This window comes from Equus caballus, chromosome 10 (assembly GCF_041296265.1).
Source record: "Equus caballus isolate H_3958 breed thoroughbred chromosome 10, TB-T2T, whole genome shotgun sequence".
Taxonomy (NCBI): Eukaryota; Metazoa; Chordata; class Mammalia; order Perissodactyla; family Equidae; genus Equus; species Equus caballus.
The window spans coordinates 49,558,234-49,586,164 of NC_091693.1; the positions used below are offsets into that span (position 1 = coordinate 49,558,234).

The following is a 27,931-nucleotide window of genomic DNA, read 5'->3' on the forward strand; positions in this document are numbered from 1 at the left end:
TAAACTAATCTGACATGATATGGCTCTATTATCAACTTGATACGTATTTTGGAGATTCATTCCTTTAATAAGCATTTATTAAGTACCTACTTTATATCAGGCACTGTTCCAGGGATAAGGGAACAAAAGAAGTAAGGAATGGAGCTCACCCTCAAGAAGTTCTGTCTGGTACAAGCAGCAGATTATGCAAGCAAATCAAGCTTGCAGTACAAACAATAAGTGGTTAGTCCTGCTTGAGAGACCCAGGAAGGTGTCACTGAGCAGGAGGAGGTCACTAGTGGCAGTGAGTGGGCACTGCCAGCAGAGAAAGTAGGCCATTGAAGGCACCAGCCTTAAGACATCAGAAACACATTCAAGCTGTACGGGGGAGACAAGGTTTGAGAAACTGCCACAGGTAAGTTCCTGGCACTGACCAGGTATGAGACTAGCACTATGGAAATAGCTCATTTTTTAAACTATAATTTGATATTTCAGCAAGAATTCAAAGACAATCTTTCTAAGCATTAGACGACTAGGGTTGGCAGTAACAGAAATGCGATTCCTTGAGTTCCCCATGAGGTCAGCATAGGAGATTATTTTATTTCCTAAGTAATACACACAAGAGTTTTAGCCACTTATCATTTATTCAGGAGAGTGTTATTAGGACTCATATGCCCAGAAGCTTACAAATAACAAGTGAGCTTCTCAGAGTCAACTATCTAAATATGACATGCGTCACTGGAATGAGGGGGTGAGTGCTCCTGCTGCTCTTCCTGTGAGCAGAATGACTCACTGCTGTTCAGGGCAGCAATGTAAAGATGAGCTTTGGCTTTTACTTCAAGTAGAGAACACAAGAAGTGGGAGAAGAGCAGCTGTCAAATCTTCTTCTCATCCTCTCAATCCCCAATAAATCACACCTAAATGTGAGCTTCAGTCATCTCCTTTAACAAGAACCCCCGCAGAGTTCAGCACAGTGTTCTTTCAGTGAATGAAAGTGATAGCCATTCTGTAACGCCTGTAGTGTAATGTTCGTAAAGACTAATACGAAGATGTTTCTAAACATCTACTTGCAAGCTGGGTTCAGCACACTGGCAATTTAAGTCTGAAAACTAAACATTCACACGTCCACAACTGCAAAAGAAAGTGCTACATGAGGACAGAGCAATACCACAAATGTTTAGAAAGCGCAGGCACTGAGTGGATGCTGGGGACAGAAAGGGGAATGAGTTACTGGAGAGCTTACAGGTGAGGGCGACAAGATGGGAGAAGAAAAAAACATCAGACACAGAAATACACAACTGGAAACTAGAGTGAGATAAGAAACTTGCAAGTGCAAAATGGGCTGTAGGGCTGTAAAATCACACTGGCAAGGCGGGCTTCCAAGGGATTACATGAGCAAGCCTTTTCCAGGAATACGATGAGCCAGATACCCTGAAAAACCCTCTGCTAATCAACACCTAGACTGCGGAGTAAACTATTTGAAAAGGCTGTCCAATGTCACTTATTTATCTAAAAGCTTACACCAAGAAAGAGCACAGCGTCCCTCCCAGGCCTGAATAGTCAACTGACAATGCTTCGTTAGCTACTCTCCAAAATGAAGCATTAGGGAATGGGAAGCTTTCCAAGTGAGGAAGCAGACCCGGGGGAGGTAGAGGTTAGCAGCGTAAAGTGAGATATACCTCTTGATGATCGAGGATGACCAGCGATACTACAAAGTGAATCAAAGTATAAAATCTATACAATAATGCATCTCAATTTTCATTAACACCCATGTCAAAATATGCATGAAGCTGGTAAGTGTGAAAGATACTAGTTACAAATCAACTTAGTAAAAAGATCCTTTGAAGACAAGTGGGGAAACTTAAATAGGGTCTGAGAACTAAACAGTACTGAAGAATTCAGGGTTCATTTTATTGGCTATAACAACATTATTATGGTTACATATGAAAATGCCCTAAAATTTTTAGAGATGCATGAAAGTATTTAGGGATGAAACGTTATAAGGTTTATCTTCAAGTATAATGAGCAAAATGTTAATATATTAACTATTAAATTTAGGTTAATGAGTATTTTGGTGATTCATTATACTATTTCCTCTATTTACATGTAAGTCTAGAACTTTTAATAATAAAAGTGAAAAATAAAAGCATCCAGGGGCCAGCCTGGTGGCACAGCAGTTAAGTGTGCACGTTCTGCTTTGGAAGCCTGGGGTTTGCCGGTTCGGATCCCAGGTGTGGACACGGTACCGCTTGGCAAGCCATGCTGTGGTAGGCATCCCACATATAAAGTAGAGGAAGATGGGCATGGATGTTAGCTCAGGGCCAGTCTTCCTCAGCAAAAAGGAGGGGGTGTGGCAGCAGATGTTAGCTCAGGGCTAATCTTCCTCAAAAATAAAAAAAATAAGTAAAAAAAATTGATACTTTCTTTCTGATAATCACATACCTCATTCAGTTCTGTCTTATCCATGTTATCTAGATGAATTTTGGTCCAATATTTGTCTAGCAGAGTAGCATAACTATTTAGTGGTCGATACCAATTTCCTCCACAGCTCAAGAGTCTATATTTCAAAATAAAAATCAGAGTCACACAAAATTCCCAATTTTAATCTTCAATTATGCCCCTGGTTATCCCTTGCTCAATATTATCTCATATATGAATAGCACTCACAACCCCTTCTGGTGCCAGATACCACTCTGTTGGGCTTAGAGGGCAGATGACAAATGAAAGGCTACCAGCTGACCCAAGTTTGACTCCTTTCATAAGGGAGAGTAACAGAGTTTTAACCGAGTTATTTTCAGATCACTGCAAATGATTCTATTAGGCATTTTGATCTCAACAACATCTTTCTGTTTCTTAAGGTATTAATTTCAGGAAACAGAAAACATAATTCAAGGCCCACAGCATTAAAAATAAGTTCAGTGCTTATTATCAAAAACTACGGTATTACTAAAAAATTTCCTTGGGGCTGGCCCAGTGGCACAGCAGTTAAATTCACACATTCCGCTTTGGCGGACTGGGGTTCGCCTGTTTGGTCCCGGGTGTGGACATGACACCACTTGGCAAGCCATGCTGTGGTAGGCATCCCACATATAAACCAGAGGAAGATGGGCACGGATGTTAGCTCAGGGCCAGTCTTCCTCAGTAAAAAGAGGAGGACTGACAGCAGTTAACTCAGGGCTAACCTTCCTCAAAAACAAAAACAAAACCAAAAAATTTCCAGGGGCTGGCCCAGGGGCCAAGTGGTTAAGTTCGCACACTCCACTTTGGCAGCCCAGGGTTTCACTGGTTCTGGGCGTGGACATGGCACTGCTCATCAGGCCATGCTGAGGCCGCATCCCACATACCACAACTAGAAGGACCCACAATTAATACACAGCTATGTACCATGGGGCTTTGGGGAGAAAAAGGAAAAATAAAGTCTAAAAAATAAAAAAATTAAAAAAAATAAAAATTTCCAGAAGGAATATTCATTAAACATACTCAGGGTAAGCCACACACAAATAAGCCATTTAATTTAATCTTCAAAACAACTGTCCTGAGGGGATGGTGTCTTTTTCTTCTAACACATAAGGAAGAGAAGGAGACAACGCTCCCTGCTCACTCAACAATGACTGCAGATGGCAGAGCCAAGAACTGCATTCAAGTTTATCTGACATCTTTTCTATGATGTCCCAGCACTTGCTGGGAAATGTACCTAGCAGAAAAGAACTTCACTATCTCTGTGAATAAAATCAAGGTCTATTAAAATCAACAGGCCTAGCAAGGTATTTCTTGAGAACTGTTCAGTTAGCTCCACACCCTATCTGGGGGTGAATGTTCAGTGAGGTACAGTAAACATTAATATGATCATTAAAGATCATGTGACATTAGTTCTTGGGCACTTTAAGACCTTAGAGAAGCTGTACAGGCATTGACTAGCAGTAGGAAATAAACTACTACCTTCATGTTGCTATAAAACGTAGACAGGGTCATAAACTAAGCTTGCTTAGCTTTTATTCCTTTGTTGATACTTACATTCAAGTAATTTTTTTGACTGCTTGATATCTACCTATCATCACCATAATCATGGATAGCCATTAGTTGGGCACTTACTATGTGACAAGTCTTTAATGCAAGTCATTTCATTTAATCATTACAACTTACACAAAGTTGTAAAGTAGGTATTGTTAGCCCCACCATACTCAGAAAAGGTAGAGGTACAAAGTGTCAGTGTCAGAACTCAAATCCAGGGCAGGGGCTGGCCTGGTGGTGCAGTGGTTAAGTTCGCATGTTCCACGTCAGCAGCCTGGGGTTCGCCAGTTCGGATCCCGGGTGCGGACATGGCACCGCTTGGCAAGCCATGCTGTGGCAGGCATCCCACATACAAAGTAGAGGAAGATGGGCATGGATGTTAGCTCAGGGCCAGTCCTCCTCAGCAAAAAATGAGGAGGATTGGCACCAGATGTTAGCTCAGGGCTAATCTTCATCAAAAAAAAAAAAATCCAGGGCAATCTGACAAGTTTCACCTCTGATTATTTCTGAAAACATGAAAAATGAAAACAAGATAAAGGTTTTTAAAAGCAGTTACTTATTTCTAAGTGAAAACAACTCCAACTTTTATTTTCTAAATTAATTATCTTCATTAAAAGTAGGAATGAGAAGGTTGTGTCTGTCATCTGTTCCAACTAACTTTACTTAAAGAGGGCCCACAGAACTCTATGCCAGTAATTCTGAACTCAGCACTATAGTGTAGAAACTTATGAGGAAAAGGCTCCACAGTGGGAATAAAAAAGTTAATAGGACATACCTTCTGGTGGCAAAGAACTGAAATCCAGAAGCCACTTTCAGACAGTCACCTTGGCCCGGAATCAAGAGCTCTCCATTCTCCAAAAGAGGGATCAGCACGGAAACCTAAATCACAAAACGTCACTGATAAAGCTACTAACACAGACATAACAAAGAAACAAAAGAACTCTCTCTCCAAATGATAAGCACATATCCTTGAAGGAAACCCCAGTTCTCACAGCATGAACTGGGGTCAAAAGGCAGGTGGGAATGTCTGAGCCACCTACAATCTTATTCATTCAGCGGTCACTGAGTGTCTACTACAGACCAGAACCAAGCAGGACACTAACAATCCAGACATGACTGAGGCGTTAGAGCCTGGCGTCTGATGGGAGAGAGCCATGCAAACCACCATCCAGCATGATCAGTGTGATCACGATCAGTATACGCCCAGAGGTGTACAGAATGATATGTGAAGATAGTGGGTGACTGTAAATCAGAATGGAGTGGTTTAGAAGCACGGCAGTGAAGCCATCCCAGAGGTAATGCCATTCACTGAGTCTTAAAGCACAAGCAGGAATTAGCCAGGTGTGGTGGGAGAAAAATAGCACATATACTCCAGGCAAAAATATTCAAGTGGATACAAACCTATATGCCTAAGAGTATGGCATAAGAGGATTCTGCTATGGTTAGGGCAGAATGGGCATATGAAGCAGTAGAAAAATACAAGGCTTAGAGATAGATGATAAAGGTCTCCTATGCTAAGCCAAGGAGTTTGAATTTTCTCATCAAAGTTTTTAAAAGAATTTTGGGCCAGAGGGAAAAATTATATTTTTTATTTTAGAAAACCAACTGTGCTGGGGCCGGCCCCATGGCCAAGTGGTTAAGTTCGCGTGCTCTGCTTTGGCGGCCCAGGGTTTCACTGGTTCGGATCCTGGGCACGGACATGGCACTGCTCATCAAGCCATGCTAAGGCGTCATCCCACAGGCCACAATTAGAAGAACCCACAACTAAAAATAGACAACTATGTACCAGGAGGCTTTGGGGAGAAAAAGGAAAAATAAAATCTTTAAAAAAAAAGAGAGAGAGAGAGAAAACCAGTAGTGCAACAATTAAGAAGATAAACTGAAAGGGAGATAGCCCAAAGGGAAAGAAGTGGAAAAAGACACTAATCAGGTAACAAAGGCAAGATGGCAACATAAATAGGTATGTAGATAGACAGACAGACAGACAGAGATAGGAAAAAATAAGAAGCCCTTGGGCCAGCCTGGTGGAATAGTGGTTAAGTTCACATGCTCCACTTCAGCAGCCTGGGGTTTGCAGGTTTGGATCCCAGGCACGGACCTACACCACTCATCAAGCCATGCTGTGGCAGTGACTCACATAAAAAATAGATGTTAGCTCAGGGGCACTCTTCCTCAAGTACAAAGAGGAAGACTGGTGGGGCCAGCCCAGTGGCACGGTGATTAAGTTCACATGCTCCACTTTGACAGCCCAGGGTTTGTGGGTCTGGAACCCGGGCGCAGACCTACACATCACTCATCAAGCCATGTTGTGCAGGCATCCCATGTACAAAACAGAGGAAGATTGGCACAGATGTCAGCTCAGTGACAATCTTCCTCAAGCAAAAAGAGGACGATTGGCAACAGATGTTAGCTCAGAGCCAACATTCCCCCCCCCCAAAAATAAATAAACAAGAAGCCCTGTGCTAAGGCAGTGGGATAGGAGAGAATAGAATAGAGACATAAGAAAAGATTACTAAGCAATATAAGACTAACTGAGAGGCTAGAAGCAGGAGACATGAAAGTTCTGACTTGGTACTGGGTGGCAGACAAAGGTGGTTCTGAGAAAGAGCAGACATGTTCCATTTTGGACATCCTGAACTTGCACTTCCCATGGGACATCCAAGTAAAGATTTCTCGACAAAAGTGTGGACTAGACATATGGATCTATGTCACGTGAGTTTATACAGGAAGTTTGAAAAGAAAAAACAAAGTAAGAAGAACAAAGAGCCAAGGAAGAGAGTTCTAAAATACCAGACATAATTTTATTAAGCACCACCTTTTTGTACATGTCTAAGAGATGAAAGGAAAGCTCCAAATAACATAGGGGCAACTCCAAGATAACTCCACACTTGAAACTGAAGAAAATCATCCTTGATGAGATCTGTAAAAGCTATCTTTAAATGGTAGTGGATTAACTATTAGTTGAGAAGTTCTGGAAACAACAAAATCACAATCAAGGGATTCATTTTTTAAGTAATCACAACTTCACTACAATGATAATTAAGTTTAAATATAATCAATTGAATCACATACCCTCTGGAAATAAACATATTAACAGAAAGGGAATGGTACACACAAAATGGAACTCAAAGCACAGGAATTTTCTGATGTTTATCAGACACTGAAAAAGTGAGACCAAGATAGAAACTGTCAGTTTGGTCTTGAATCTGGACTTGGTCATCAAAGAATGTACTTAGCCATGGGAAGGGATATCCCTAGGTTCCATCATGGCCTAGATGGAATATCCCTTATGTTCATCTACCTTCTTTGGCTCTAATTCCATGATCCATGATCCTAATGACTTTACAGGTACCCTGATATCTAAAAAAAACTGTCCAGGAAAGAGAACACTAAAAGGAGAAAAGACTCAAATACTTTTAAATTGGCCTTGTGGTTTATATTTGTTTTATTTTTAAGTCTCATTGGTAGGAGTCAGTCTTGGCTCTGGGCTTATTAAGAAAACTATTTCCAGGGGCCGGCCCTGTGGCCGAGTAGTTAAGTTCATGCACTCCACTGCAGCAGCCCAGGGTTTTGCTGGTTTGGATCCTGGGTGCGGACATGGCACCGCTCATTAAGCCATGCTGAGGTGGCATCCCACATGCCACAACTAGAAGGACCCACAACTAAAAATATATACAACTGTGTTCTGGGGGGTTTTGGGGAGAAAAAGGGAAAATAAAATCTTTTAAAAAAAACTATTTCCAGCCCTTCAAAACAGAGCATTAAGATTCTAGAACATGGTCATCTAACTGTGAGGCCCTGTCTCGTCCATAACCCCATTACATTTTTACCTCATCACACTCTAAAATCATCACAATACACAGTATATATAACCACTCCTTCCCTCTCATATCTCCCTAAACCTAGACACACACACACACACAATTATTCTCATATCCAAGAAGGGAAAAGCGCATATGCAGTTAACTTTAGCGTTCACATTAAAAGAAAATTAAAACCAATCTCAGGAAAACCTGCCCAAAGGAAGAATTTCTCATTCTTCAATATAGTTTGTTGTCATAGTTTACAGAATACAGAGGAAACAAGGACTGCCTCCATAACTAAATTTTATACACACTAGAAATGATCTTTTTTAAAACCAAAATATACATCCAGATATCTTCTTTAAGGAACAAAGACAAGCACGCTCGTATTACATCATCTCCCCCTTCATCGGTCCTCAGGTCACTGCTCTACAGACGCTGGAGCTGGGAAGCAAAGTCTCAAAGTTCTCAACGTTATCTGTAACATGGGTAAGCTGTTTCCCACAGCGTTTATTCTTAGAAAGGCTGTGAAACTGGTCACATATTCGACTACTACAGGAACAGTTCAAGCCGAATTTTATTAATTATTTTATCAAACAAGACATCAACCAAGTAACCCAAGACCTCAAATCAGATTAGATAGGTAAACATGAACGAGCTTCCCACAACATATCGTCTCTAATCAAACACCTATGTTGTTTAAATCATCCCCCAGAATCACTATTTACAAAATGCTCCTCAAAGACAGGAAATTAGCCAGTGATTAGTGAGATGACATACCACGTCTAAGGGGGCATAGTCAATATCCTCCAGAAGGATCCAGTGTCCCTTTGTGGCTGCCTGTGTCAGGGTGCCAGGCTGCCACACAAACTCTCCTGGGACATCTGTGCAGCGATACATTCCCAGCAGCATCTGCAGAAAGAAGATAAAGTACTAAAACCACACACCTGAGTTGTCAATACCACATCCTTTGATTAATCCCATTAAACCTCTATAGGGATATAGACAGGCACTTGAGGTTTTCACAGCTATAGTCCCATTAGTTACGAGGAAGACCAATAACTATTGTCATATTCCCTTAGCAAAAACAATATGTTAATGCAAATATTTACAAGCATACTAACCCATCAAAATCTGCAATTTCTTAATTACCTTACTGTCAGTCTGATCTCCAAGCTGGACTTTGAGAAGTTGAGGGGGCTTCCTTCTACCCGTCATTGCAGCTAGATGTTCAACTAAAGAAGTTTTGCCACATCCTATTGGTCCTTCCAACAACACAGCATTCTGAGAAGCCACTGCCATAGCCAGAGTCTGAAGATTTTTGCAGACGGACTCAACCAGCACATAAGACCTAAAGGCCAGCTCCTGTTCACGAGAAGAATTCCTATTACCAGCCTAAGGAGGCAAGTGAAAAACAAAGGCATGTCAAAAGGAGTCTTTCCAAAAAAAAGTCTCTCCTCTAAATGGCACAAGTTAATTTTCACGACAATGTTTTCATTGCTCTTTACATAACCCTCTGCCAATAAATTAGTATATAATAATAGGTATATTATCCAAGTAAGGATCTGGCTTTTTCCCTTTCCTTTCCCACCACTCCCCCAGAAGGAGCAGGGCAGCAGAATTTGCTAACAAATTTAATAAAAGGTCTCCCAACATTTAAGAAGCCAAAAAGTGGATGCATGAGGGATGGGGGCAAACCTCATCTGTCATAACTGGGTTTTTGTTTTTCTCTATCTCACCATATTCTTGGATATCTAAGATCAAGAATGCACATAATACATTTACTAGACAATAAGGGAAATACGGACACTATAAGGATATTTTACACTATAAAATTGTTAAATATTTTTTCAGGTATAATAAAAAAAATAGCCCTGATTCTCTTTAAGTCCTTTTTTTTTAGATATATACATACTGCAATGTTTAGGGATGAAATGATGTGATTTCTGGAAGTTGCTTCAAAATAACATGATATGGGGAAAGTGTGCAGGAACATAAATGAAACGTAACTGATCACAAATCTAAAATTACTGAAGCTGGGTAATAGGTACATGAGGGTTCATCAAACCATTCTTTCTACTTTGGAATATGTTTGACATTTTCCATAACGAAAGGTTAAAAAAAAAAATTTTAACGGGTATAGAGTTTCACTTCTGTAAGATGGAAAAGTTCTGGAGTTTATTTGCATAACAATGTAAATATACTTAACATCACTGAAGTGTACGCTTAAAAATGTTTAAATGGTAAATGTTATGTGTGTTTTACCACAACTAAAAATTGTTTAAATAATAATACATCTAATATAACAGGAGAAAAGGATCTCTTGAAAAACTAGAATGATTATTAACTTTTAAGAAACAGTAACTTCTCAAATATGGCTAGTCTCCTAAAGATTTGTGTTAAACAAAATGAGATTCAGGGCTGGAAGTTCCTGAATGTTCTGCAGGGCTGTTACTCTCAGCAATTTAGCAGGCAGGCTGGGCCACAGCACCATTCTGCGCTTCTGCCCCAGTGCCCTGCCCCTGCTACCCAACACCAAGCCCAGGCCAACCAGAATCCTTCCCCATGTTAAAATTCGAATGCTCCAAACCTATTCTATGTTATAAGAGTGGTTAAGGGTAGGGGGAAGGGGTCTTAGTGCCTAGAGGAAAACACAGGGGCTTTGCAAATGCTGGTTTCTTAGTGCTGGTTACACAGATATATTCAGTTTATAAGTAATCATGGAGCTGTACACTGAAGATGTGCACTTTGTTATATGTATACAATACTTTAATTTTTTTTTAATTGTACTGCCCAGTAACTAACTAATGTTTCAAGGAACAACCACGCATTTGTTTTGAGAAGAAAACTGGGTTGATCTGATCATCAAAGAAAATGACAACTGACTAAAGACTAGTAGGGAAAAACAGACTGACTCCCAATGTTCCAGATTATGGCACCAGATAATGATCTATAAGCCTTTCAAAAGTGTTGTCTGGAGCCACACTCTTGGAAAGAAGGTCATTCCATATGGCAGGGGTTAAGTTTACTACAGATACTAGCCTCCCACACAATAGGGAAAGAGAGCATTCTGATAGAAAGAGGCTGCTGGGAGTTACACGTGGGCCTAGCCCTGCTCCGCCAAAGGGCAGCCCAAGGGTCTCCAGGCAAGTCATTCTGCCTTTGTTTTACATGAATATGGTAAAACATGTGCCACCCAACTTCACACGGTTGTCACAGCAAGTATATGAGAGGATATATGGAAGAGCTTCACTAAAGTTAAGAGCATCACACAGGCATCATTACAGTTTCTAATTTAACACTGAATAGGGACAAAGGGAATATCAGAGAGGAGAGCCCTGGGTAAACTTCTCTTAATCTCTCCCTGAACTTTTTTTTTTTTTTTTTGAGGAAGGTTAGCCCTGAGCTAACTACTGCCAATCCTCCTCTTTTTGCTGTAGAAGCCTGGCCCTGAGCTAACATCCGTGCCCAGCTTCCTCTACTTTATATGTGGGACTCCTACCACAGCATGGTGTGCCTGTGGTGCCATGTACGCACCCATGATCCGAACTGGCAAACCCCAGGCTGCTGAGAAGCGGAATGTGCAAATTTAACCACTGCGCCACTGGGCCAGCCCATCCCTGAATGTTTTTGTAAATAGAACAGCAACTTGGCAAACTCGATTTGGCTCACACCTATGACACAGAGCCCAACCAAGGGAAAAAGCACACTCAGTGTTTAGAAGAGGGAAGGGGGCACACACCCTACTGATGCCAACACACCTGATCTCCAAAGGTTGGTGGCTGCCCAGGCAGCACCACACCACAGACAGCAGTCACCCTGGAGGAGAGGTCAGCTGAAACAAGGTGCCCCTGTAAGTACTGCAGGTCCTTTTCCTTACGCCAAAGGGAGGTTTCTGGATTGGCCAAAACCAAGGCCTTCTCCAAATCCTGCAGTTGGGCCTCTTCCAGCAACCTGAGGGAAATCAGGATCTCATCAATTACATTAATGCACAGAAAAGCCACATCAAGATCTCCAGGAATGCTCCTGCTTACCTCAACCTGAAATGGATCAGTTCCTCACTATTAAAAATCTTCTTAAGGAATGACAACTTGTGCTCTTCATTCATACAGGTGACCAAAGCAAGACAATTGGCTGTGTACCTGGAGAAAACCACAGATTATAAATTCAGGACCTGCAGGTGACACTACAGAATAAAGAAAATTTGCTAGGCAAGAAAATACTAGAAAAGGAAATCTTATAGAAGTAATATAACACATTTAAGCATAGAAAATGCAAATCAGGCACGATGAATTCACTTGACAGAACACGAAAAAGGCAGAACTCCACTCATATCATCTCATTTTCCTCTGAAGTGACACATGATTAAGGAAAGGAAATAAGAATCCAAATTTGGGGGATTTTTTTGTTCTGTCACCAGAATAAAAGTAACAAATTTTAAATGCTTTCCTTTGCTTCCTCATGCACACAACTCTATACTCCCTCTACCATCCCCACATTGTATCACAGGAAAAGTCCAAAGGTACTCACCAGCGGACCAAGGTGTCATGGCTTCTGAGGAGGGGGACACATACACTCCAATCCCAGAGCTCCCGGAACACACACTGTTCTTGCTGTAGAAACTTGTAGGCTGCTTCCATTAGGTCACGGAGCTTCATCCGCCTGCGCCCATAGCGGACTGGATTAGCATCTGAACTCTCTAGGAAGAGTCTCTGAAAGACTGGAGAAGAGTCCTTGAAATACCTCAGGGCAAACCTTCAAAAGAGAGAGTATTTTCATTTGCTAGTGAGGATATCAAAGTATACATCTCCACTTATGACACAGGACAGCACAACATAACAGGAAATCCCAAAGGTCTGAGAATAAAGAAAGACGAATGTTAAAGCCAGCTAGTCCTAAGATTCTATCCTGTTCAAGGTCAGGAACCAAGATCACAGCATAAGATAGCTGACTAAGAGGATACAAAACCCACAGTACTATCACAAGTGTTTACTACTGAAAATGCACTAATTTTCAACAAACACTTATTGACTTCTCACTGTGAGCCAGACACTGTGTTACATACTTGGCGTACAAAACCAAGGAGATATTTTCCTTTCTAGTTTCTTGAAAACTTTCATGCAGGGGCTGGCCTGGTGGCACAGCGGTTAAGTTTGCACGTTCTGCTTCTCGGCGGCCTGAGGTTCACCGGTTCGGATCCCGGGTGCGGACACGGCACCACATGGCACACCATGCTGTGGTAGACATCCCATGTATAAAGTAGAGGAAGACGGGCACGGACGTTAGCTCAGGGCCAGCTTTCCTCCGCAAAAAGAGGAGGATTGGCAGTAGTTAGCTCAGGGCTAATCTTCCTCAAAAAAAATACAAAAAACAAAAAACTTTCATATAAATTTAATGTTCTTAAGGTAGAAAATGTAGCACAGGAGTTTGCCATCTAGGAAGGAAGACAGTCACTTACAAAAACAATGAGAGGCACAAAGAAAAAAGATTCAATTGAACCTGGGGGAGTCAAGAAGAGATGCTTTAGCTGCATCTTAAAAGATGAAGAGGAGATCCTCATGAAATACAAAGAAAGGCAATAAGAGAGAAAAGGAGGGACAAAAAGCTACAAGACATACAGAAAACAATTAGCAAAAATGGCAGAAGTCCTTCCATATCAGTAATTACTTTAAATGTAAATAAATGGTTTAAACCGCCAATCAAAAGACGCAGATTGGGGGCCAGTCCCATGGCCGGGTGGTTAAGTTTGTATGCTCCGCTTCGGCTGCCCAGGGTTTCGCTGGTTCAGATCCTGATCATGGACATGGCATCGCTCATCAAGCCATGCTAGGTCGGCATCCCACATAGCACAACCAGAGGCACTCACAACTAGAATATACAACTATGTATTGAGGGACTTTGGGGAGAAGAAGAAGAAAAAGGAAAAAAAAAAGATCGGCAACAGATGTCAGCTCAGGTGCCAATCTAAAGAAAAGGACAGACTGGTTGAATGGATAAAATAACAAGATTAAACTACATGCTATCTACTTTGGATCTAAGGACACACACAGGCTAAAAGTTAAGAGATTAAAAAAAAAATCCATGCAAATGGTAACTAAAGAGGAGTAGGATTGGCTATATTAGTATCAGACAAAACAGACTTTAAGTCAAAAACTGTTAAAAGAGACAAAGACATTATATAATGATAAAAAGATCAATTCACCAAGAAGATACTACAATTCTAAACATTTATGGACTAAACAGCAGAGCTCCTAAAGATATGAAGCAAACTTTGACAGAATTGACAGGAAAAATAGCAAGACAACAATAGTAGACCTCAATACCCAACTTTCAACAATGGATAGAACAAGACAGAAGATGAATAAGGAAATAGAGGACTTGAACAACACTATAGATGAAGTGAACCTAACACACACAGACAGAAGATTCCATCCAACAAAAGCAAAATATACATTCTTCTTACATGCACATGGATCATTCTACAGGATAGATAGACCACATGTTAGGACAAGAAACAAGTCTCACCAAATTTTAAAATACTAAAATTACACAAAATAGCTTTTCCTGTCACAAGGGAATGAAACTGGAAATCCACAGCAGAAAGAAAACTGGAAAACCCTCAAATATACAGAAATTAAACAACACAGTCTTAAACAACCAATGGATCAAATAAGAAATCACAAGAGAAATTAGAAAGTACCTTGACACAAATAAAACCAAAGCACAACATGCCAAAACCTATGGGGTACAGCAAAAGCTTTGCTAAGAAGGAAGTTTATAGCTATAAACATGTATATTAAAAAAGATCTGAAGTTAACAACCTAACACCTCAAGGAACTAGAAGAAGAACAAACTGAATCCAAAGCTAACAGAAGGAAGGAAATACCAAAGATTAGAGTAGAGACAGAAAACAGAAAAACAATAGGAAAAAAAATCAACAAAACTAAGTGCTGGTTTTTGAAAAGATCAAGAAAAGTGAGAAACTCTTAGGTTAACTACGAAAAAAAGAAGACTCAAATAAAGTCAGAAGTGAAAGAAAGGACATCACCATCCATGCCACATAAATAAAACAGATTATAAGAAAATATTGTGAACAATTACACATCAACCAATTGGATAACCTAGCAGAAATAAATAAATTCCTAGAAACACACCATCTTCCAAGATTGAATCATGAAGAAATAGAAAATATGAAGGGACTGATAACTACTAAGGAATTCAATCAATAATCAAAAACTTCCCAACAAGGGACAGCCCAGGATCAGATGGCTTCACAGGAGAATTCTACCAAACATTTAAAGAATTCACACCAATCCTCAAACTCTTCCAAAAGCTTGAAGAGGGAGGAATACTTCCAAGTCCATTTTATGAAGTCAGCATTAACCTGATACGAAAGCCAGACAAAGAGACTACAACTACAGACCAATATTCCTGATGAATATTGATGCAAAAGTCTTCAACGAAAGAGTAGCAAACCAAATTCAACAGCATATCAAAAAGATTATACACCATACCCAAGTGGGATTCATTCCTGGAACACAATGATAAATCAACATACAAAAATCACTTAACACATATTAACAGAATAAAAGAAAAAACACATGATGATCTCAACTGATGTAGAAAAAGCATTTCACAAGATTCAATACTCTTTCATGATAAAAACACTCACCAAACCAGTAACACAAGGAAACTATCTCAATGTAACAAAGGTCATATATGAAAAGCCCACAGCTAACGTCATAATCTATGCTGACAGACCGAATGCTTTTTCTCTAAGATCAGGAACAAGACAAGCAGGCCCACTCTCATCACCTCTATTCAACATAGTACTGGAAATCCTAGTCAAAGCAATTAGACAAGGAAAAGAAATAAGAGGCATCCAAAATGTAAAGGAAGAAGCAAAATTATCTCTGGTCACAGATGACATAATCTTAGATGTAGAAATCCACAAATATTCCACAAAAAAACAAACCTGTTAGAACTAACAAAATCAGCAAAGGTGCAGGATACAACATCAACACACAAAAATATGCCAGGTTTCTATATTCTAATGATGAACAATTAGAAAAGTAAATTAAGAAAACAGTTCCATCTACAATAGTGTCAAAAATAATAAAATACTTAGGAATAAACCTAACCAAGGAGGTGACAGACTTGTACACTGACAACTACAAAACACTGCTGAAAGAAATTAAAGACATAAATAAATGGAAACACATCCCAAGTTCAGGGATTAGAAGACCATAACTGGGCCCACCCATTTTTGCTCTTTCCAATTAAAGACAGACAGCACTGATGTGGATCCACATGCCCAGGACAAACTGGCAGCAAACGCAAAACTGAATCCAAGAAATTAAACCCAATACAATCCAAATGAGCTTGCGTGATTATTCTTTCCCTCCTGGGATTATAATCATTAGCTATAACATGCTGTTAAGATCAAGTTCTGTATAAGTCAGTCAACAAATACTTGAATGGCAGGGCCAGCCCCATGGTGTAGTGGTTAAGTTTGGTGCACTCTGCTTCAGCAGCCCAGGGTTCCTAGGCTCAGATCCCATGCGTAGACCTACACCACTCGTCAGCCATGCTGTGGCAGTGACCCACATACAAACTAGAGGAAGACTGGCACAGATGTTAGCTCAGGGTGAATCTTCCACACCAAAAAGAAAAACCAAAAAAACTTGAATGGTTCACAGAGGATGAGTAGACAGCACCACAAAGTAGGAAAAAAGCATGGACTTTGGAATCGCCAATGTAGGACTGAATTCCAGCCCTGCCACTTTCTAGCAAGGGGACTTTGGGCAAGTTATTTAACATCTCTGAGCCTCAGTCTCTTCATCTGTAAAATGAGAATAACACCTAACCTCTGAGGGTTGGAGCCATTATCTATAAAAGACAAGAGTACTTGTAGTAGTGCTGTTTTACTAACGAAAGGCAGCTTCCACAAAATTTGCATGCCATGATTGAGAGAAGAGTGTGCTGAAGGGACTTGCAAGGACCAGGGAGAGGGGAGACATAAGAGAAAGGAGAAACAAACTAAAAGAAAAAGCAAAGAACTAAAAGATGCAAAATCTAAAAGTAAAGTACAATCAGAAATTAAAATTCTCTGGAAAGAACATCAGAGGAAAAAAGATCAACACATAATGTAGTTTATTAACCATCTGAAACTGTCTACAAAGCTACTGCTGAAGAAACTTGGGAACATGAGTTTAACCAAGGCGAAGAATGGAAAGTTAGAAGTGAACGAGATGATTTTTTTTAGAAGACAACTTTGAAACCTAACATATCAGAATAAAGAAAGCATCAACAGACCAGGAGTGTTCTCAGAGTCCTCACAAAAAAAATCTGCCAGAGTGAAAAATGTGTTCAAGGACTCTAGATGCAAAAACAGTAAGGAACAAACAACAACAACAAAATGGTATGCTTGTGAGGTGAAGGATGTGTTAACTAACCTTACTGTGGTAAACATTTCACAATATACTTGTGTGACAAACCATCTGTATACCTTAACCTTACACGTTATATGTCAATATCTCAATAAAGCCAAGGGGGGAAAACCAGTAATGAACAACTAGCATGAGCAAGGCAAAAAAAAGAAAAAAAGAACTGTCTTGTTAAGACTACTGAGGTACCTCATGGAAGTCTGGAACAGGTAGACAGCTTGGCCTCCGAAAGAGGTGTGAACCCAGAAATGAATGGCACTAGGACCCGAGGGAGACTGACTGGGCTCCTCCCTTCCAGCCTCTCGTTTTTTTCTAGATTTTCATCCCCATCCCATTTCTCTTCTCTTCATTCTTCCTCTCCTGGCTCCCCCTCCACAATCTGTCACAGTACAAAACCTTCTCTAATTTCCAAGAGGATAATGCACTCATTTTTCTAACTTTAATGATTTCCTTGCTCCTCTTAAGTATTTGGCTCACACCTCTACTAACATATTGTATTCAATTGTTTGCAAGTACAGGAACCCATTACATTTAACGTTCTTACCACCATGATGTGGCCCAGAGCTTAAAAGAAAGGATTTCTATATTTATCTATTGAATGAATGACTGCACTCTATCTAAATACATTAGGCATATTTCCTCTAGAGAAGAAATTTGGGGCATGTGCCTAATCAATCAGCTATATTTCTTTTTTTATTCTTTTTTTTTTTTTTTGAGGAAGATTAGCCCTGAGCTAACTGCTGTCAATCTTCCTCTTTTTGCTGAGGAAGACTGGCCCTGAGCTAACATCCAGGCCCGTCTTCCTCTACTTTATATATGGGACGCCTACCACAACAAGGCTTTTGCCAAGCGATGCCACGTCCACATTCGGGATCCAAACCGGCAAACCCTCGGCTGCTGAGAAGCGGAACATGCGAACTTAACTGCTGCGCTACCGGGCTGGCCCCAAGCAGGTGTATTTCTTAAAACTAAAAATCAAAATCCCATTCCAAATCATTACTAAAAGTTCATTTTACATTGTGCACTGATTCATCATTTACATATGCTTTTGGGGGGTTTTTTTTGGCTTGTTTTTAAGTTACTCTATCGCAGGCACTTTTGTAAGCTGCATTATACCATTTCTGGAACATAAATAAAATACAAAATAAAATATACCGCCTTGGCAAAATGAAAAGAAGAAAAAGTGTGTGCCTCACATTCCTTTAATAAGGACATAAAATCTGAAGCTGATGGGAAACCAGATATAGCTAATCCATCATTTTAATGATTCTCAAACACAATCCAGGAGCACTCTACCATAAAGACTTAAGAGAAGTGGGTGTTCAAGTTACCCACATGTCAATCCTACAGGGTAAGTATAGATAGTCAGCACATCCTGTGAAACAGTACCACAATCAAATATATCTAAATGATTAAAGCACCGCATGAAGCCACATCCCAATTTTCCATCAACCCACAGCATATGTTCCTGATTACCATGTATGATGGTGATCTTCACTTTGCTATCTATTTTATAGTTCCATTAAACTGGGCCCATTTTTTTCCTCCCCTTTTAGAAAAGCTCATACAAAGTATGGTTTTTCCCTACACCTCCATTTCTAATGCCCTCATTCAAGGACTAGACTAGAGATTATGCTTTCAAGAAAGCCATGGGGCTGGCCTCATAGCTAAGTGGTTAAGTTCACATGTTCCGCTTTGGCGGCCCAGGGTTTCGCCAGTTCGGACCCTGGGCGCGGACATGGCACCGCTCATCAGGCCATGCTGAGGTGGCATCCCACGTGCCACAACTAGATGGACCCACAACTAAAAATATACAACTATGTACTGGGGGGTTTTGGGGAGAAAAAGGAAAAACAAAATCTTGAAAAAAAAAAACACAGCCAGAGGGTACTTACTGTGTTGATGAAAACTAGATAAAGAAGAGATGGATATAAGAGATGCTCCTACTAGTACACAGAACATTATTCATGTTTAGAGGGAAAGTTCTTTATCTTCTCAAGCTCAAAACCCCTGACACTCATTTTGCTGCCTCTTCTGACTATTCCACATAAACCATATTTTACTTTCAATTTAAAAGAGAAAGCCGGGTGTGGTGGCACGTGCCTGTAGTTCCAGCTACCCAGGAGGCTGAGGCAGGACTGCTTTGAGCCCAGGTCCTGAGCTGTAGTGTGCTATGCTGATCGGGTGTCCACACTAAGTTCAGCATCTATGCAGTTGCCTCCTGGGAGCAGGGGACCACCAGGTTACCTAAGGAGGTGTGAACCGGCCCAAACTGGAAATGGAGCAGGTCAACAGAGAAATTATTAGAATCCAGTTTTGTTTTTTTTTTCAAAGATTGGCACCTGAGCCAACAACTGTTGCCAATCTTTTTTTTTTCCTTTGTCTTCTCCCCAAAGCCTCCTAGTACACAGTTGTATATTTTAGTTGTGAGTGCCTCTGGTTGTGCTATGTGGGACGCCGCTTCAACATGGCCCGATGAGTGGTGCCATGTCCGCGTCCAGGATCTGAACCAGCGAAACCCTGGGCCACTGAAGCGGGGCGCACGAACCCAAGCACTCGGCCACGGGGCCAGCCCCTAGAATCCAGTTCTAACATACCTTCTTACCACACTGGTTTGGACAGATTTATAGAAAGTTGGAAAGGACACTAGAGCTCTTCTAACCCATCCCCTTCAGCTTCTTCAGCAAGCAAGAAATCTCATCCATCTAAAGTAGATGCTATAAGAGCCTCAGCTAAAACTCATTTAGATCTGCCTTACATGTATGTCTTACCAGATGGAACAATCCTTGAGGGCAAGGAACCAATCTTGGCCATTTTTCCAGATCTGTCTTGATGGCCAAGCCTTAAAAGAAAACTAGTAAATGGTCACTGAACTGAGCTGGATAAACGGATTCTACGGTAATTTTTTTTATAAAATAGTACCACTTATCTCTCTCCTTTCTGTATTTCCCCCCTTCCTTACTTCTCAGCTGAGACTCATCTTTACTTCCCAGGGGAGAGCAGGTTCTACCAACTCAAGGAGAAACATGAAGAAGAATAAAACTATTACTCACGATAGCATTTCTATACTCCAGTAATGAACCAACAGAAAAAGAACTCAAGAATACAATACCATTCACAATCGCAACAAAAAGAATAAAATACCTTGGGGTAAATTTAACTAAGGAAGTGAAGGACCTATATAATGAAAATTACAAGGCTTTTCTGAAAGAATTGGATGACGACATAAGGAGATGGAAAGACATTCCATGTACATGGATTGGAAGAATAAACATAGTTAAAATGTCCATTCTACCTAAAGCAATCTACAGATTCAAAGCCATCCCCATCAGATTCCCAATGACATTCTTTACAGAATTAGAACAAAGAATCCTAAAATTCATATGGGGCAACAAAAGACCCCGAATTTCTAAAGCAATCCTGAGAAAAAAGAACAAAACGGGAGGCATCACACTCCCTGACTTCAAAACTTACTACAAAGCTACAGTAATCAAAACAGCATGGTACTGGTACAAAAACAGGTGCACAGATCAATGGAACAGAATTGAAAGCCCAGAAATAAAACCACACATCTATGGACAGCTTACTTTTGACAGAGGAGCTGAGGGCATACAATGGAGATAAGAAAGAGTTTTCAACAAATGGTGCTGGGAAAACTGGAAAGCCACAGGTAAAAGAATGAAAATTGACTATTCTTTTTCACCATTCACCAAAATAAACTCAAAATGGATCAAAGACCTAAAGGGGAGACCTGAAACCATAAGGCTTCTGGAAGAAAACGTAGGCAGTACACTCTTTGACATCAGTATTAAAAGGATCTTTTCGGACACCATGCCTTCTCAGAGAAGGGAAACAATAGAAAGAATAAACAAATGGGACTTCATCAGATTAAAGAGCTTCTTTTAGGCAAATGAAAACAGGATTAAACAAAAAAACAACCCACTAACTGGGAAAAAATATTTGCAAGTCATATATCTGACAAAGGCTTAATATCCATAATATAGAAAGAACTCTCACAACTCAACAACAAAACATCAAACAACCCAATCAAAAAATGGGCTGGAGACATGAACAGACATTTCTCCAAAGAAGATATACTGATGGCCAATAGGCACATGAAAAGATGCTCATCATCGCTGATCATCAGGGAAATGCAAATCAAAACTACACTAAGATATCACCTTACACCCGTTAGAATGACAAAAATATCTAAAACTAATAGTAACAAATATTGGAGAGGTTGCGGAGAAAAAGGAACCTTCATACACTGCTGGTGGGAATGCAAACTGGTGCAGCCACTATGGAAAACAGTATGGAGATTCCTCAAAAAATTAAAAATAGAACTACCATACGATCCAGCCATCTCACTACTGGGTATTTATCCAAAGAGCTTGAAGTCAGCAATCCCAAAAGTCCTGTGCACCCCAGTGTTCATTGCAGCACTGTTTACAATAGCCAAGACATAGAGGCAACCTAAGTGCCCAGCAACAGACGAATGGATAAAGAAGATGTGGTACATATATACAATGGAATACTACTCAGCTGTAAAACAGAACAAAATCATTCCATTTGCAATAACATGGATGGACCTTGAGAGAATTATGCTAAGTGAAATAAGCCAGCGAGAGAAAGATAACCTGTGTATGACTCCACTCATATGAGGAATTTAAAATTATGGACTAAGAACAGTTTAGTGGATACCAGGGGAAAGGTGGGGTGGGGGGTGGGCACAAAGGGTGAAATGGTGCACCTACAACATGACTGACAAACATTAATGTACAACTGAAATTTCACAAGATTGTAACCTATCAATAACTCAATAAAAAAAAAAAAGAAACTATTACTCACGGGAGGACGTCAGGATGGTTACCGATGAGTTTGCTCATTGACACACAGAGCCGTTCATGTAGATCATGGTTGACTTGGCCTCCGGCTTTAATGGCTTCAGCATTCCTTTCCAGCAAATCCAAAAGGAGAGGGCGCAGCTGGCGACCAATCAGCAGAGTACAGTCCTTATCCAGAAGTAACTGTGCTAAGGTACTCAGGATACACTGGCGATCTTGAGGTGTCCATACCTGAGAGAAGGGCAAAACAAAAGATCTAGGTCAACAATGTTTGCACTGCTACAGAAGCGCAAAGAGCCCTGGCTTAGAGTCAAAATATCCAATTTCCAGACTTCGTAAGTGACCTTATCTTAAAAAATACAGTGGGATTTATTTTTCAATAGAGGACTAGAGTTAATTTAATGTAAAGTCTATCAAAAGTTCAGTCCACTGGGGTTTGAGATAAAAGAACTGACACCAGGATTCCATGTAAAACGCTAGGCAGCTGCCCTAAAAAATAATGTTTCAGAATCTCAACACTCTCGAGGGAATCCAGCGTTTCTACCACCTTCTTTGCTCTTGAAGGAAAACGTAGAAATTAAATGAAAAGAAAAATGCAGTTAGTATGCAAAAGTGCCAACTCTCTTGAGGAAAGGATCAAGATAAGAAATCAATTCCCACAAACGAGCGAGGACACATCCCTCTTAAGTTTCAGCCTCTTATAAATAAACATGATAGATCCAAAGTAGACAGCCACACTTTGATAAGAAAGATGAAACAGACCAAAAAATTCTAGTGCCTGGGCTCAGAATGTCTATAAGCACAAACGGGAAAACTGAAGTGTGTGAAAAGTCTCAAATTGCTAGTATGCATGCAGGTCTGCATAACCCGTGCTGCCCACCAATGTGACAGCAGGTTTAAACTACCTAAGAGACAGCCTCTGACCTCGCAAGTCCAATGCTATGAATTTATCCAAAGGAGTTTTACTCTAAATAGTTATCCTATAGGAGTACAGCTTGAACACAACCTAAATACTATATGCAAAAGAGTAACAATTTTCTCCAAAGTTATCTCTCGGAAGAGAAAAGGTCACCCTTCAATTGAGCTCTTACAAAGTCTTCCAAATTACAGGGCATTCTCTCATAAAAACACCTAGTTCTGAATAAAGCACTGATTGGAGAAAAATATTATCTTGCAACGATTTCTATCACTATTAGTTCTGCTTTTTTTTTAGGAGGCCACCTGAAGGATTTCATAAGAATGGAAGCAAGGAAATTTAACAGATTTGGTCATGATTCACAGGGGCATGACCTCAAATTTTCAACTCCTGAATGTCGTTATAAACAAGCCCTCTAAAGATATGATTTAAAAAGTAATATACACAACTGGAAGGACTCACAATTAAAATGTACAACTATATACTGGAGGGATCTGGGGAGTAAAAAAAAATATTGGCAACAGTGGTTAGCTCAGGTGCCAATAAAAAAAAAAGTAATGTAGTAAGGGTTTACATTGTAAAGAAAAAGAAACACATCATCTACCAAATGAATTTTAAAAAGCACAATTGTCCTAGACATGTTATAAAAATGGATACTCTTGGGGTGGGAAAAAAATCTCCAGCAAGAATATCATTTAATGAACTTTTACTTCAAAAGGTAATCTGGAAAACTGTATTAGAGAAAACAGATATTTAACTTTTCATTTTATTTTATTTTTTAAAGATTGGCACCTGACCTAACAATTGTTGCCAATCTTTTTTTTTTTCCTTCTTCTCCCCAAAGACCCCAGTACACAGTTGTATATTCTAGTTGTGAGTGCCCTTGGTTGTGCTATGTGGGATGCTGCCTCTGCTTGTGCCATGTCCAGGCCCAGGATCCGAACCAGCGAAACTCTGGGCCACCGAAGCAGAGCGCATGAACTTAACCACCTGGCCACAGGGCTGGTCTCAATATTTAACTTTTTAAAAATCAACTTTATTGAGATATAATTTACATACAATAAAATGCACCCATTTAAAGTATAGTCTGATGAGTTTTGACATATGTATACATCCATGTATACCACCAGCCCAATTTAAGCATCCAACCCAAAGTTCCCTCATGTTCCTCTGCAGTCAACAGCCTCACCCTAGGCAACCAATGATCTCATTTTATGACCACAGATTAGATTTACCTATTCTAGAACTTTATGTAAATAGAATTATACAGTATGTACTCTTTTCTGTCTAGCTTCTTTTGCTCAGTATTATGCTTATAGCAATCATCCATATAGTTGTATGTTTTAATATTTATTGCATTTTATTACTGACCAGTTTTTCACTGTATGAATATACCACAACTTGTTTATCCATTCACATGTTGATAGATATTTTCACTGTTTCCAGCTATAATCAACAAAGCTCCTATGAACATACATGTACACAAGACTTATGGACGTATTTTCATTACTTTTAATCTTTTTCATTACCTAAGAATAAGACTGCTGGGTCATATGATAACTGCACGGTTAACTGGATAATAAATTTTAATGTTAACTTGAAAATTTTTTAAAGAAATTTTCAATGTTTAACTTCAAAAGAAACTTTTTTCCAAAGTAGTTGTACCATTTTACCTCCCTACCAGCAATGTTGCAGAGCTCTAGGTGCTACATAACTTCACCAACACATGCTATTGTCAGTCTTTTTTTTTTTTTTAAGGAAGATTAGCCCTTAGCTAACTGCTGCCAATCCTCCTCTTTTTGCTGAGGAAGACTGGCCCTCAGCTAACATCCGTGCCCATCTTCCTCTAGTTTATGTGGGACACCTACCAGAGCATGGCCTACCAAGTGGTACCAAATCCGCACCTGGGATTGGAACCGGAGGTTGGGTTTGCCAGAACGTGAGCACTTAACTGCTGTGCCACCAGGGTGACCCTATTGTCAGTCTTAATTTTAGCCATTCTAGTGGAGATTGGTGGTATCAGGTGCTTTTATTTGCATTTCCCTGATGACCAAAGATATGGAGAATTTTTTTCAAGTGTTTAATGGCCATTGATTTATCTTTTGTGATGTGTTTATTCAAGTCTTTTATCCATTTTTAAATTGGGTTGTTCCTGTATTAGCTTTGATGCTAGCTATAGGTTTCTGTAGATGCCCCGTAGCAGCTTGAGGAATTCTGTTCTATTTCTAGCTTGTTTTCGTCCTATTCTTGGCTTGTTTTTGTCTATTTCTAGAGCGGGCTTTGGTAGTCTGTATTCTTCAAACGTTCTTTTCCTCTGTCTAATTTATTGGCATAAAATTGTTCGGACGAGTCATTTAACTTTTTACTCTTTTTAGAATCTGTAATGGTGGCCCTCTTTTATTCCCAGTAGTTTGGATTTTTCCCTTTTCTTCTTAATCCAGTCCTTTCAAAGAATTAGCTTCTGGTTTCAATGGATTGCTCTATTGTTTGCCTATTTTCTATTTAGTTAATTTCTACTCTTACCTTTATTATTTTCTTCTGCTGCTTATTTTGGGTTTAATTTCCTCTTCTTTTTCTAATTTCCCAAAGTTAAAGCTTAAGAAATATCATTAATTTCAAACCTTTCTTTCCTAATACAAGAATTTAATGTTACAAATTTCCCTCTAAATACTGCTTTAGCTGCATTCCACAAATTGTTTAAATTATCAGTCAGCTCAAAATATTGTCTGATTCTCCCAATGATTTATTCTTTAATCATCAGTTTCTTTTAATTTTGTTCTTTAATTTCTAACATTAGAGATTTTTCCTGCTATCTTTTGGGAGTTTTTTCCCCCTAATTTAATCCCACTGGGGTCACTGAATATACCTTGTATGATTTTAATTCTCCTAAATTTATTGAGACTTATTTAATGGCCTAGCATATGATCTATCCTGGTGAATGCTCCAGGTGTGCAGAACATGTATTCTTCAGTTACTGGGCACAGCACTCTATAAATGTCAATTAGGTCAGGTTTGTTGATAGTGGTATTCAAGTCTTCTGCATCCTTACTGATTTTCTGCATTTGTTCTATCAATTACTAAGGATAAGGTATTAAAATCTCCAATTACAATTATGAATTCGTCTATTTTTCCTTTTCCGTCACTTTTTGATTCATGCATTTTGATATTCTGTTATTAGGTCCACAAATATTTATAGAGTTTCTTTCTTAATTTCCACTACTGACATTTGGGGCTGGATAATTCCTTGTTGTGGGGGCTCTCCTGTGCATTATAAGTGTTTAGCAGCATCCCTGGCCTCTGCACGTTAGCTGCCAGTAGCTCCCCCACTACCAAGTGTGACAACCAAAAACGTTTCCAGATTTGCCCCCAACTGAGAACCACCGAGCTGGATAAAAGAATACTTCAAACAAAAAAAGAAAACAAGGTTGACATAAAATAAAGTTTCTTAGGAATTAAAAAATAGACCCAGCCCTGATGGCCAGGTGGTTAAAGTCCGGCAGACCCTGCTTCGGCTGCCTGGGTTTGGTTTCCAGGCATGAAACCACACCACTCATCTGCTGGTAGCCATGCTGTGGCAGCGGCTCACATAGAAGAACCGTAAGGACTTACAACTAGAATATACAACTATGTACTGGGGATTTGAGGAAGAAAAAAAATTAATTAAAAAATAAAACAACAACACTTCATATACCATTTTAGAAAGCTTGAATTTTGATGTATAAAAGCAGAAGATAGACTCAGATCTGTCTTATTAATGTTAATTATATTAAATGACCAGAATGGAGAATCTATAAAGAAGAAAAGTAAGGTAGTGGTTGCATAGGGGAGGGGAGGGAGCACTGTGCCTGGGAGTAATAGCTAAAGGTATGAGGGCTTCTTCTGAAGTAATGAAAACGTTCCAAAACAGACTGTGGTGACATTTGCACAGATGTGTGACCACAGCAAAAACCACTGAACTGTACACTTAAATAGATGAATTATACAGTATGTAAATTATATCTCAATAAAGCTGCTTTTAAAAATTATTATGATAACATGGAAGCAACCCAAGTGCCCACTGACTGATGAATGGATAAAGAAGATGTGGGGTGTGTACACACACACACACACACACACACACCCCACAGTGGAATACTACTCAGCCAGAAAAAAAAGACAAAATTGTCCCACTTGCAACAACATGGATGGAACTTGAGGGTATTATGTTAAGCGAAATAAGCCAGACAGACAAAGACAAACACCACAGGATTTCACTCTATGTGGAAGATAAATACATGGACAAAGAGAACTGATTAATGGTTATCAGAGGGGAAAACGGTTGGGGGGTAGGCATAAGGGGTAAAGGGTTACACATATATGGCGACTGACAAATAATAACGTATAACTGAAATTTCACAATGTTATAAACTATTATGACCTCGATAAAATAAAAAAATAGCATCAAAAAAATTATTACTATAGCTGTGAAAGATGACATGAGTGAAGCAACATTAAAATATAGCTGGAGCAGCCATTTCAGAGGAATTGCCTTGCATGTCTTATTTTCTTTATCTTCCAAACAGGACTAAACCTCTAACATTCCAAGAAGTCAGTAAGGACAAGAATATGCTGTTTGTAAGGACTGATGAAACTGAACTCAGCTATGACTGAATCGCTAACCAATCAATGAAGTACAAGTCTAGCCTTTTGCCTGGTGACTGAATCTCAAGCCCATCTGTGAACTACAAATCTTGCCTTACCTCATCTGGCACAAATAAACTCTTCTTTAATTTAACTTAGCTCATCTTCCTCCCTTTTTCTCAAAAAAACCTTGAGCCCTTCTCCTGCAATAAGGACACTATTTGGCTTTCTACCTGAATCTGTGCACCCCAAACTGCAATTCTTTGATCTCAAATAGTTTTGTCTCTTAAACTGGTTTGTTTTTGTAGGCTG

At 39.7% G+C, this 27,931-nt stretch overlaps 1 protein-coding gene and 1 long non-coding RNA gene across 3 annotated transcripts in view; one reads left to right on the plus strand and one right to left on the minus strand.

Moving 5' to 3' along the window:
- Nucleotides 1-27,931, minus strand: part of MDN1 (midasin AAA ATPase 1) — a 160,309-nt gene that overhangs the window by 124,727 nt on the left and 7,651 nt on the right. For both annotated transcript variants that reach the window (XM_023650797.2, XM_023650796.2), the window contains exons 2-9: nucleotides 22,088-22,314; nucleotides 12,324-12,548; nucleotides 11,828-11,935; nucleotides 11,555-11,747; nucleotides 8,946-9,188; nucleotides 8,574-8,705; nucleotides 4,766-4,869; nucleotides 2,422-2,536 (exon numbers count right to left, since the gene is read on the minus strand). In XM_023650797.2, the coding sequence (XP_023506565.2) occupies nucleotides 2,422-2,536; nucleotides 4,766-4,869; nucleotides 8,574-8,705; nucleotides 8,946-9,188; nucleotides 11,555-11,747; nucleotides 11,828-11,935; nucleotides 12,324-12,548; nucleotides 22,088-22,314 (1,347 nt within the window). The remainder of the gene's footprint in view (nucleotides 1-2,421; nucleotides 2,537-4,765; nucleotides 4,870-8,573; nucleotides 8,706-8,945; nucleotides 9,189-11,554; nucleotides 11,748-11,827; nucleotides 11,936-12,323; nucleotides 12,549-22,087; nucleotides 22,315-27,931) is intronic.
- LOC138915995 (uncharacterized) lies at nucleotides 292-27,777 on the plus strand. Its single transcript, XR_011422584.1, has 2 exons — nucleotides 292-394; nucleotides 27,562-27,777. It is a non-coding gene; the product is annotated as an uncharacterized lncRNA (long non-coding RNA).